The following is a 13,148-nucleotide window of genomic DNA, read 5'->3' as shown; positions in this document are numbered from 1 at the left end:
AATGTACACATTCACCACCCTCGTGGCTGGGGCGTAACCGTTTCCTCTTCCAGCCACCACTGCCCAGAGTGTGGAGAGAGCCCACTGGCTCCTTTGATCTGAGGTTGGCCCTCAGGCTTCCAGGCTGAAAAGGATCCACTTACCTCATGGTCTTTCTTCTGGTTCATGCAGCAGTTTGGGTTGTTCCCATTTCCTCCACAGCATCCACCATCCTAGAGAGATGACCAACATTCACACAAAGATATTTGCAAAGAGTTTTCACAGAAGCTAAAGAACCTAGATGATTACTATCAAATGAAATCTGGGGGCTTCCCTGGTGGCGCAGTGGTTGAGAGTCCGCCTGTTGATGCGGGGGACACGGGTTCGGGCCTTGGTCCGGGAAGATCCCACATGCCGCGGAGCAGCTGGGCCCGTGAGCCATGGCCGCTGAGCCTGTGCGTCCGGAGCCTGTGCTCCACAACGGGAGAGGCCACAACAGTGAGAGGCCCATGTACGCAAAAAAAAAAAAAAAAATGAAATCTGGGTATGATACCTATTCCAGCATCAAAAGGAGCAGCAGATACCCCACCCCATCCCACTTGCCTCTGCAGAGGAAAGGCCTCTGCTTTAACTACTTTCACTTCGTTAACGTAGATTAAATAACTTGAGAATAAACAAACAGGACCTCTCCTGGAAGCAGCAGGGATATTTAATTATGAGAAAATTTCTCCATAAAAGCTAGTCCTATTTTATCAAATCATCTCTTTGTGCCCACATTCCTCTTCAGTACTGCTTCCTGAGGAGGCCTTCGTTCCCCGACCAGGGATCGAAACTGTGTCCCCTGCAGGGGAAGCACAGAGTCTTAACCACTGGACCACTAGGGAAGCCCCTCATGCCTCTACTTCTAAACCATCAAGTTCTATGGGAATGGGCTGGAGCCTCCCAGGCTGGAGTCTTTGGGGGGCTGCTGCCAAAGACGTTCAGGACCAGCGGTGTGCCCGGCCAGTGTGCCTGATGGCCTTCCCACGCCTTCTCAAGCACTTCTCGCCAGAAAGCTCACTCTTTATTCCTCACTGCAGGCCTGTTCTGGAGGATATGTACAGGTCTGATGACTCATCACCTATGGGGAAAGGACTTGCTCAGGACCTCTTGGGGTGCCAATGGCGGAGCACAGAATAGAGCCCAGATTGCTACCTCCCAAAACCAATGCACTGAAGGTGGGAAAGGGTGTGTTCACCTGACTCATCTAGCCCAAGGAGGCAGGAGTCTCAGCTCAGAGCCCCAGAAGACACTACAGAATCGTGGAGTTGTGCTAAGAGGCAGAAGTGGGGGAACTCCCAGGCATAGACCTAGACACATTTCCAGGGCAGCCATTCCTGGGGGAGCAGGCTGGGAGTAGCCCTTCCTTACGTGAATCATGGAAGACACCATTCACGCCGACATTTCCCAAAGGGTGAGTCACCACCCACCAGTGTCCCCGAGGAAGTTCTCAGAGGGCCAAGGAGGCCGAAGGTGTAGCCTCTGAGAACGTGCGAGCACGGCCAGACTTGCCTCCACCCCCCTGCACGTGCTGCCCTGCGTGCAGACCCCTCTTGCATTCACTGCTTTGCCACTGGATCTCAGAGCGGCTCGGTCTATCTTACACCGCCACACCACCACCTTGCCCTTCCCCTCTGAATCTGGACAGAACGGAGAGGGCCTCTTCGCATCTCTCTTTTTGGAGGAGTGATGTGGAAAATTACCAGGCCCTGCGTACAGTGAGACAACAGCCTCCCTCACCTGGTCCTTGTGGGGAAGGATATATTTCACAAAAGTGGATTATTCAGATAATGAAAGTGTCAGCGCTTTCTTACTTAGATCTTTTTCCTTGATAATTCATTGATGTGTTTATGACATAAATTACTGTAACGTACAATAATGTGTCACTGCCCTCAAGGCCTACTGCGGTTAGATAAGGCTAGGGTTTTTCCCCAGAGAGATTTCCACTTTTCTCAGTAGGCTAAAACTGCTGGGCTTATTTTTACGGTTCCCCCATTTCCTTCCTTGCTGCTAGGTGAATGTTGTCATTTCCTGCTGTGAACAGGCTGCCTCGCTATAGCATGCTCTTCTCACCCTCTTCCAGTGTGTGCTATGGCCATGAAAACTAGATAGATGAGCTTTTTAGAACTGTGTGTAAGGTAACAGTTAAAAGGCTCTGAATAAAGGCCTTGGGGGCCTCCAAGGAGTAACATGCATGAGCTTCTGAGCACCTTCTGCGAGCCAGTCATTTTGCCTGCTTGGAGGACCCAGCTCTACTCTGCTCTACACTGCCAGGCAGCTGGAGTGAAGGGGGTGCAGCTCACCTCCTCCCATGGTGTCACAAGAGACTCAGGAACTGTGTAAATGATGATAAAACTCTGACCCACAGAAGGAGTATAATTGTCAGCTACACTCAAAAGCCCTTCTCTCTGGAGAAACTAGGAGAGCTGGTCAGACTGTATTTCTTTGAGAAGCCTCCTATGAAATAAGTACATGCACAAGATTAACCATCCCTGGTTCTCAGGGAAGCCTAAGCAATACATGAAGATCAAATATGGGTAATGGAAAAAATGTACCAGCATCATAATTTATGTTGCCATTTACTGAACATGTCAGGTGTGCCAGGCATTGTCCTAACAGCTTTACAAGAAGTCCTTTCCACAAGCACTGTAAGGTAGGTATTATTACAATCCCCATTTTAGAAACAAGGAAATTTGCCCAATATCATGCATCAGTTAAGTGATGGAATGGGATTTGAACCCAGGTCTGCAGATTCTGAATCTACGCTTTCAATCACTTTCATTTAAATCCGTACCTCCTGGTTCCTCATCATCAACAGCATTCACCAGGATGTGGCATTTTCCATCCTTAGAGGCTCCATCTCCATCTCCACCCTTTTGGACTATTTGGACACAATACTCCTTTTTGTACTGTACCAACTCTAACAGTCAGTGAAAGGCACAGGAGTCTGTGGCTCTCCCCTTAACCCAGAATCAAATTGAGACGAGACAGTTTGATTGGAGTCAGAATCAACTTGACCCAGCTGGGAAATCAGGTAAAATCTGGGGATATTAAGCCAAGAAAGGAGAAGCCAGCCCCCCGTCCTCCTTGCCAGATGACAGGTGTGTGTCTGCATTTATGTAACCGATGCCCATACACCCCAGCTGTGGTTTCTCACGCAGAGGAATATGAACACTACAGGGGTTCACACACCGTCTGAAGATCTAATTAGCAGTTTCATAAGCCCAGCAGAGTGCCAGCTGCAGAAAGCAGCGGGGACAGGAAAGGAGGAGGGACTCGAGTGCTGAGTCAGGCTGGGTTGTTATTAAATGCCACGTTCAGCACCTGTGCCAGGGGCTGAGCATGCCGGTCACCAAGGAAGGATGCCAAGCCCGAAGGCCCTGGAGGAAATTAGCTCTTAGGCAGCATGCCCCTTCCAGTAACCAGTTCTCCAGGCCTTCCCTGGAAGAAAAGTCTCCGTGCTATTGATGAGAACCACCACCTCCCTCCAACCCCCAGAATAAGAACAGCACAGCCCAACGCCCTTGCCAGGTACCTGCGGCAGAAGGACCCGCCAGCTGGCCACACGATCATTTTTCTCTGTAACCCAGAGGCCCATGGCATCCCTCCCAGCTGTGATTCCTGAGTATTGCTGCTTCAGGAGCAGGGCCACTGCTGTCCCAGGGCCCCAACTTACCTTGGCGAAAGTCCGGAAGCCCTGGAGGATGGGTCTGTAGCCTGTACAACGGCACAGGTTTCCTGTGGGCCAAGGAAAAAGCTGCAGTGTCAGCGCAGGCCCCGGAGCAGCTAAGGGGTTTGTGGCTTTGCTCCCAGCTCAGTTAAATGCTCTCTTTACATATTCTATTTTCTTTGCTTGGAATGACCCTCCTCCTGCTTGTACCCCTGACTTCAAAACATCTACCACTTCTTCCAGGAAGCCTTGCTAGAATGCCTAGACTGAATCAGGTGCTCCTCCTAAGTCCTCCCATGGTGCCTAGTCATAGCTTTATCAGTGAGCTTATCAAACTACATTATAAGCTCTCTTCCCCTTCAGAGTACAACCTCCTTGAGAGGAGGGACTGTGTCTTTCATCCCTGTGTCCCCTGTACCCTGTATTGTGCCTGACATATGATAGGACTTCATATAACTGACTGAATAAATGATGCATTAAAATGGATTGAATGAATCAATTCAGAGGAACAGATACCAGGCCCAACCATCTGGGCCCATTCACAGAAGGCAAAGTGGGAAGCCAGTCCCTGCTCAAGGCTCAGAGTCATGGCGTCCTTCCTCATAGGTGGCCCTTGCCCTGCAGAACCCTGCTCTGAGGAAGCAGCAAGGGAAGACGCCATGTCATTAGCTTCTGTGCGGTTTCCCAGACGATCTCCTCCCACTCCGGCCACTCATGGCTACCCCATCCTAGCACGAGGTGAGAGCAGAAGACACCTCAGGAAGATGAACACTAAGGCAGGAGACCCCAGAAGGTCTCCAAACCACCCAAGTGTTCTTCCAATTAAGAAAGCACCACCCTTCCAGTCAATCGTAACCAACATGGTGGGACGGCCTGAGCCTTTCCCTCAAAAGGCGGTGCCTGGAACTCCTACTCCACGCCTGGCATCCACTCTGGCCCTGCCCTGCCCTCCTCAGAGCCCCACTTGCCACTCCACCTCCCAGGCCCTGCCTCAAGGCCCATACCCTGGAAGGCATCCTCGATCTCCTCAACAGTGGGCTCGGGCTGGTTCCGAAGCAGCGTGTACATGCTCATGACGATGCCGGGGGTGCAGAACCCACACTGGGAGCCGTGGCTTTTGGCGATTCTCTCCTAAAAGGGGCAGATGACGTAGACACCTGTGTTGCAGAACCCCTCCCAGGCTCCCTCGCGACTCAGCTGGAGCCAGCCCACGTCGACAGGCAGCGTAGGGTAGCAGGCCGCGTGAAGTCAAATCGTAGTGCTGCCACTTCCCAGCTGTGACCTTGGCCAGTTACCAAGCCTCACTAAGCCTTGTCTATATGTTTAGGACCATCCTAGCACTTAGAGGATTCAGTGAGATCATTCACATAAAACTCTTAACATCATCCTTGGCATAGAGGAAGGAGTCAACCCATGGGAGTTATTAATAGGACAGCCCCCTCAAAGAACAACGACTGTTAAAGCCAGAGGGGCTTCTCACCCTTCATTCCCTTCAACAGAGAGAGGAGGAAGCCGGCTCAGAGATTTAAGACATGTATGCAAGATCACACATGGTGAATGCTAGAGCTGTGTCAGGTTCTTCTAACTACACGACCCCACAATCCAAAATCAACCAAATGAATGCATTTTATTCCAAATTAGAATGCTGCTGTATTCTTATGTGAAGGCAATCCTTGAAGTCCAACGGGTGGGGACTTAAGAATTGGGAAATGTGTGATAGAGAATTCACTAAAAGCACTGAATGTCACAGAATTTTCATTCAAACCTGCAAGATTTTTATTACAAGGAGATTCTCCACATCTACACTATTTTTTAATCTCTGGGAATCTCTCTTGGAACTTACATTAAGTAAAATTGCTAGAATGTTGTATCCCCAGTGCCTAGCATGGCTAGTCATTCATTTGACAGATATTTACTGAGAAACTATTATGTACCAGGAGTGGTAAAGGCACTGGGGACAGAGAGTGAAGAAGAGAGATGAGGTTCCTGGTCTCATGAAGCTCATATCCTAGTAGGGGAAGTACTGACAAAAACAAAGAAGAAAATTTGAGGTGGAGGTCAGTGCTCTGTAGAGAATTAGTACAAGAGGACATGACCCAGACTGACTAGTGGCTATTTGGAGTGGTTAGAAAAGCCACTCTGAAAAAGTGACCTTCCAGTTGAACTTAATGACGTAATTTGGAGCAGGGAAGGGTGTATCCCAGGCAGAGGGAACAGCGAGTGCAAAGGCTCTGAGCACAGACAGTGTGAAAGTCTGATGCGCTAGAGCTGCTGAAAGGCCGGGGTGGATGGAATCCTGGGACAAGGGATGTCAGCTGGGGGAACAGGCAGCAGCCAGTCCGTGCAGCTCTTCATAAACCAGGGTTAGGGATCCGGATGGTTATTCTGGGTGTGATGACGAGAGGGCTTTAAGGGGAATTTCAGCAGGGCTTGATATGATCGAATTCGTGTTTTTAAAGAATCACTGTAGCTGCTGGGCAGGGAATAGCTGTAGGGGCAAGAGAAGAAACAGGGGAACAGGACACTAAAGTGGCCTAGGCAAGAGGGGATAGTGACTTGAACCAAACATTAATGGGGGAAACAGAGGAAAAAAATGAAGATTTCATTGTAAAGTTTGGAGGTAGAGTAGTTACTACTTCTGGATGGATTGGGTGTGGTGTATCAGAGAAAGAATCATAGGTGACTCCTAGATTTTTATCTTGAGCAATTGGGTGGATGCTTTTGCCACTGACTCAGACGGAGGAAGACCAGGGAAGAAAGAAGTTGGGGGGAAAATAGCGTTTTGTTAAGTTTGAGAGTAGACATCCATCTAGCAATTTAAGTAGGCAGCTGGAAAGAGGAGTCTGGTCTCTGAGGAGAGGTCGAAACTGAAGATACAAAGATGATGCATTCACGTGTAGATGGCATTAAACTCACCTCAGCAGAGTGTGAAGGCGGAGAAGAGATGGGGCCCAGGCCAGAGCCCAGGGTGCTGCAGCAATTAGGCACTGAGCCGAGGAAGAGCTGTACATGGTGCAAGCATGGAGGTAGGAGGAAAATGAGGGAAGTGTGGTGTCGTAGAAGCCAAGAGAAAAACATAAATGGACAAGAGGAAGTGGAATCTACAGCTTATTTGGAGCCAAAAGAAGTACATCAGGAATAAGGATCTATTCCATCGGAAAGAGAGGGTTTTCGCCTCATTGTACGGATACGATCCCTGTGTTTAAACGGTTCATTCTTTCTTTCATCTATGTTTCAAAGAAAAGTACAAGCCCTCATTAATCTTCTCACATCCGCTGCAGGTTGGACAAGTTCAGTAATCTGCCCTTTTCCTGCCTAGGAAGCAAAGACATGGCAGTGAAGCAATACCACCCCACCGCGCTCTGACCCCACATGACTGGCCCAAGATGCTCCCTCCAGGGAGTATAATTAGTTTGCTAATTATACGTAGTTTGCTAATATGTAATTAGTTTGTATAGTATAATTATAATATATAATAGTATAATTAGTTTGCTAATTATATAACCGGCGATCCTGACTCCAGACTCACATAAGGGGCACAAGGGTGGCAGGATCTGAATGACACAGTCAAGGGAAGATTAAGAAAAGGGCCTGGCTCAGGCACCTTCCATGATGCAATCTCCTAAGGACCTCCTGCCTCAGTTTCCCTAAACGTAAGCACCAGGAACAGTGGCTTTTCCTTCCCACTGTGCTCTGCTCCCACATGGGCTCCATTCCACCTTGTCTACGAGCATCCTTTCTCTCTCCACAAACCCCTCAGACTACTGCCCACTCCTCCCCAAAGTGTTCCCAATTTCGCTTCATCCTCAGGTGCCTGGTACCATCAGGGAGAAAGCACTGGTCAGACACCCACGTGTCTCTGTTCTCTGACTCAGCCCTTGCTAACCTCCACTTTAATGAGCCCATGTCTGTAGGATCCATGGGTGAAAGGTGAGAGGTGCAATGAAATTACCACTGGAGGGAGCAGGGAGTAGGTGGGCTTTTTATCAAGGGGCGCAGAGCATTTGGAATCTTCAGTCTGAGACGGCAAGGGGGCTTCCTAAGCAGGCTCGGGCACAAAGTGAGGAAGTCCCCCTGCCCCTCCTCCTCCAGCTCTGACACAGCTGGACTTACCAGCCGCCAGATCCAGTTGACCTCTTGGTTCCCATGGGGCATGCAATGTCACCATCCACCCAGACACAGGAGGGAGCTCCAGGCTCGGGTGCCTCCACTCCCTGCCTCACAGCCACCCCCTCACCTCCACGAGGATCTGGGGAGGTGGCTGGGCCGGAATGCCACCTTGGCCCGGGAAGTGACACTCGGCCCAACGACCCAGAGCAAGTCTGCAGCCTTGGTCAGAGCCTCTGGTTACCTGCACAGGATGCAGCCTCGTCTTGGTACTTCCGATTCCTTCCACAGTTGTCACGGCAACATGGTGCAAGGAGCAAATGGGGGCCAGGCAGGCATTGGCAGAAAAGTGACTGGAACCCAAATTAAGGCATTCCATCGACCACTCAGGTCATCAGAGCAGACCTGGGTGCAGGGTCTGGGAGATCTGTGATGCCTGTGTCACTTCTCTTCACTCTATATTATGTTCTTTTCTACAGGTGTCCTCACCTCTCTACCCAAGACTCTGCGCCCGAGCCCCTCCAGCGTCCTGTGGAGTCACACACCGGTGCGCCCTAGGCCTCTGAGCTGGAGCACGGGACCCAGGGTCACTTTCAGCTGCCTCTTAGCCTGACACTGGAGGCTGAGTCAAGAGGAAGCTTCTGGCAGTTTCCAGGCCCAAAGTGTGCTCCTCTCTCTGCAGGGCCCGTCCTTAGCCACTTCAATTTCAGAACCTCCTGTCACTTTTGCTTCTCTGCTTTCACTCACCTCCATTTCTCCCATTCCTCTGTGGGGAGAGGGAGGGGAAATCCCCAGGTGGCATGGGACACCAACCCCTTAGAAATAGCTTCCCCACATCTATCCCTTTATTCATCGCTCATTCACTCATACAGACAACATCAGTTACTGAAGGCCAACCAAGTGCCAGGCACCCTGCCGAGGGCTGAGGAAATAAAGGTGAATAAGGTGGAATCTCTGTCTTCTAATAGCTTGCCTTCAACTCAGGAAAACAGAAGCCAGTGTGAAGATGAAATTTAAATATTTTACGGTAAGTGTTTCAGGAGGGCTATGCACAGGGCACCATGGCACCAGCAGAGACAAGGGGCACCTAACCCAGTCTTGGGAGGTCAAGGAAGGCTTCCTAGAGGAGGTGATATTTTGCCCAGTCCTAAAGTGCTAGTAAGAGATAGCCAGGTAGAGAAGTCCTTGAGAAAAGGACATTCAAGATGGGAAACAGCTTCTGCAGAGACCAAGAAATGAATGGACATGGAGCATTGGTAGTTCACAATTGTTTCTGCATGAACAGAGTGCTGGACCCGTGAAGAGAAAGAAGACTGGAGAGGAAAGATGGGGAAAACTGAAGGACCTCACATGTTGAACAAAAAGATTGGACTTTAATTTGGGGGCAATGGAGGCCTACTGAAGGATTTCATGGGATGTGATATAAGTCTGAATTTTAAAAAGATGATTTTTTTCAGCAGTTCAGAATCTTGTCCATATATATTTATAAGCCAGGAAGATACTTCCTAAGACATCATTCTATAATGTCCCTCTTCATGACCAAGGTCTACTTAGAAACACAGGGGCTTCCATGTATACGCGCACACGCACACTCACTCAAAAGCTGACCCCTGCTTCACGGTCCTCAAAGGCCATCAGCCAGCAGGCAAAGGATACATGATCTTGTCCTGGAGACGATCATACTTGGAAAGCATCACCGTGCAGGCCCCACAGCCGCCTTCTCCGCAGCCCAGCTTTGTCCCTCTCAGCCCCACTGGATGGTCAAGGGTTAAAGAATATGAACTCAGAGAAAACAAAGTCTTTGTTGGGCTGCTGGGAAATGCCTGCACTGAGCTTCGAGTGAAGAGCCATTCGTCCACGCGCAGGCTCAGGCCCCTCAACCTGGGAGGCAGCAGACCCACACGGCCTCCCACTCAGACGGGACCAGGGAATGAGGCCAATTCCATTGTACAGAAAAGGAAAGGCACCAGCACCCATGAGTCAACCCCTGGGACTGGACTTCCACTGCTCTCTAATCCTGGAGATTTTCTTGGGATCAAGGTCTTCTAGGTGTGGTCTTAACAGTCCCCCAACCCTGTGGTCTCACTGGGCAGGTAAATCAGGCACCTCAAAGACTGAGTATGTGGGCCAGCCCTCACATCACCCCAGCTGGTCATGCAAGGAAGCCATTCAAGCCAGCATGGGACTTGCTGAGTTCAGCTTCCCTCATCCCCCCGCCAAACCTTCTGGATTGATGAAGTCCAGGGGCTGGACCAGGGGCTTCTGAATATCCATCCCATAGGATATGTGAATGGAAATTAAAATGAAGATATTTTTGAGGTCAGAAGCCAATACTGGAGCCACCTCTTATATATTGGGGGAGACAAAATCTCCGATACTTTGCGCTTGAAGAGTGCCTGACTAATAGGCTCTTCTGGAGAACAGCAGTTACGGTGGCCTCTTTCCCGGGGACACAGGCTCCATCGCTGCTTTTCCCTCAGGCCCACAGGCCTCCAGGCCATCTATCTTCCTACTGAAGATGGAAGGACCTGAGGCTATTATCCCTGGTCACTTCCCTAATTTCAAGATAAAATTAATAACTAACAATGATAAAGCATCTTCTACTTGGAAAGCAGCTACACCCATGGACCCGTTTGATCTTCATAATAATGTGGTTAGCAGGTAGGGCAGGAATTGGTGAAAGAAAGAAAGAGAGAGAGAGAGAGAGAGGAGGGAGGGCGGGAGGAAGGAAGACAGAGAGAGAGAAAGAGAGAGAGAGAGAGGGAAAGAGAGAAAGAAAGAAGGAAAGGAAGGAAGGAATGAAGGAACGAAGGGAGGAAGACTGAGACCCAAGATGTAATGTGCGCCCTGCAAGGTGACAGCCACTTGTGTCACCTTGAGTGTTAGGGAACACGGCCATCTGACTCCTCCCCCACCATGCTGCTGCTTCTTTTAAAGCACAGCTGGGGAGGGATCTCTAGATCTCGAGTTATTCTCTTCACTAGTCTGGACGTATGAGATCAGCAGTTTAGACCACGCTAGGGGCACGTGAGGACGAATGGAAGCAGCCCAAAGTAGTCTAGAGGTCTTCTGCTAGCCTGGGCATCCTTCTGGAAGCCAGGGTAGAAGTCAAGGCTAGTGTCTTCTCTCTTGCCTGGAACTCCCACAGATCAACTCTCAACACAGGCAGCAGGAAGCCACCAGGACTTCATATTTACATGCCAACTTTCAGGTTTGGAGTTCATTTGAGATTTGGCCTTTAAACCAGCCAACTGCTATGATCAGGAATTTCTGAGGCTGTCAGGTCTTCAAAACTGTACTAGAAATCTAAAACTGATGTCAACAATCTCTAAGAGTGAGCCTCTCTTTCCAGACCACCCAGGTAGATGGGCTGGAAATGGAGTCCCACGCAGTCCCCTGATCCCACTGAGTGACTCCAGGTCTACAAAAAACGCCATCAGGTCCATGTGCTGTGAACCTCCAGACCTGCCCCCACCAGGTCAAAAATCCAGGACAAAGTACACTAGAGCCAGCCACTATCTGATAGGAGGTGAAAGAACCAGAGGCAAGGCCATGGATTCCAGGCTGGCTTCTGAGGGTGCTGAAACGATCCTTTGTTGTTCCAAAGTATGTCACTGCAAGGAGCCACCAGATGTCCCTGCCTCTGGGAGCCACAAGGGTTTATAGACAGAGGTCAGGATGAGTATCATTCTACAACAGACCCCTAGAGAGTTTCCAGTGTGGGTGGGAAGTTCAGAGCATGGCTCCCGGCTTCAGTCCAGGTCTGCCAGCATTTGCCCAGAACACACGAGGGGGAGGTGTATCCCTTAACACATCCAGCCTCGCTTCCTCCTCTGTTAAAGGGATCTCTGTGAATCAGTGAGATAGCCTACATAAATCACCTTGAACTCCACCCATAGGTAGTCAGTGCCCATTAATGTTAGCTCCTATTCTAGCTTTACTGCTGGTATTGTTCCAGGGCCTCAGAATACTTTCCTACTAGGAAAGGACAAAAGGGATGGGGGATCTTACAGAAGCACTCCCCACTCTGGGAGCAGAGCAGTACCCCAACCCTGCTCAGGAGTCCCCCACCCCATGCTTCCCAGTGCCTGCCATCCCCACAGTGGATGGTGCCTCTACACGATTCCACCTCAGGCAGCATTTTCCCCAAAAAATACCCCTTCCCCTGACTTTCTCTCCACCTTCGCAGAGCCAGAAACCCTGCCCGGAAGCCCATTTACGTATTAACAAAGGTCTGCTGAGGCAGGCTCTGCTCCTCCTGGGGGTGGGGGGAGGGGAATGGCCACGAAGCTTGCCAGAGCTAAGGAGGGTGTTTTGGAGCTGCTTGTTTTACAGGCCCAGGGTAGAACCTTAAATGCAGGAGACTTGAAGAACATCAAGAACCATATTCTTACTCGGCAGCTGAGAATTTCAGACCCACCAGCCTCAAATGACTGCCCAAGGTCACACAGCTGGCAAGTGGCAGAGTTGCAACTAAGACACAGGGGTCCAGAGCCCTAACCCAGTGCTCTTTCCTCTGCACTTCACGGTCTCCAGACCAGTCACTAGCAAATGGGGTGAGGCCCAGAGAACGAGTCCCCAAGTGCCCCCTCTCCCTTGCCCCTGCTCCAAAGTCAGGATACATTTTCTTCTCAGGTAGGCCAAAAGGGTTGTTTCTGGATCTGCATTTTTCTCCACCACCTATAAAAGCAAACACCAAAGAAAACTGTATCAGAGGCATACTTAGTCATCGTCTCACCCAAGAATTTGTAGAGTTAATGGAGATGTGCTACATGTATCATGAAGACGAAGGTGTTTTTCTTAATTCTATAAGATGAGCATATCAGCTGCAAGCCAAATCGTGTACCTGCGGACATGCTGCAATTGTAAAATTCTGCATTAGTGCTCAGCTCTGGACCCACCACAGAGCACTTAGGTACAGCGCTGGCCGTGCTGGGCTGACCAAGGCAAAGTTCCCTTCAAATTGAACAAGTCATTTCATTTCCAGCTGCTGGAGCACATTTGTGAACGCCAGGGACAGCTGGGAGCGGTGGCCTGCAGACCTCTGGCTTTGCATCCTGGAGGGTGGACACTCAGGCGGTGGATGGCCAGTCTGCTGGCCTGTGCTCATAACAGAGTGTGGTGTGCGTTGGGTCATCACAGTCAACAGCACTAACACAGGTTAGAAATGGAGGAGAAATCTCAAACCAAAGGCCCACAAACAGAATGTTCAATAAGGCAGAAAGTTTGTCCATGAGGTGTGGTGCTAGTTTCAGATGCAGATCATCAAAGGAAATCTATGAAAACCTGTTTCACTTCTCCTCATGCATCATCACGCCTAAAAGGGTCCGGGTGATTGGGATGATCAAGGGGA

At 50.0% G+C, this 13,148-nt stretch overlaps 1 protein-coding gene across 1 annotated transcript in view; it reads right to left on the bottom strand.

Annotated features, from left to right (window-relative positions):
• XDH (xanthine dehydrogenase) overlaps window positions 1-13,148 on the bottom strand; it is a 60,606-nt gene that overhangs the window by 43,077 nt on the left and 4,381 nt on the right. The window contains exons 2-7 of the mRNA XM_067703333.1: window positions 12,418-12,475; window positions 9,452-9,548; window positions 8,040-8,148; window positions 4,693-4,819; window positions 3,695-3,756; window positions 144-212 (exon numbers count right to left, since the gene is read on the bottom strand). Of these exons, the coding sequence (XP_067559434.1) occupies window positions 144-212; window positions 3,695-3,756; window positions 4,693-4,819; window positions 8,040-8,148; window positions 9,452-9,548; window positions 12,418-12,475 (522 nt within the window). The remainder of the gene's footprint in view (window positions 1-143; window positions 213-3,694; window positions 3,757-4,692; window positions 4,820-8,039; window positions 8,149-9,451; window positions 9,549-12,417; window positions 12,476-13,148) is intronic.

This window comes from Pseudorca crassidens, chromosome 14, assembly GCF_039906515.1.
Source record: "Pseudorca crassidens isolate mPseCra1 chromosome 14, mPseCra1.hap1, whole genome shotgun sequence".
NCBI classification, from domain to species: Eukaryota; Metazoa; Chordata; class Mammalia; order Artiodactyla; family Delphinidae; genus Pseudorca; species Pseudorca crassidens.
The sequence above is the reverse complement of the archived record's forward strand: the minus strand, read 5'-3'. Positions and strand labels throughout refer to the sequence as shown.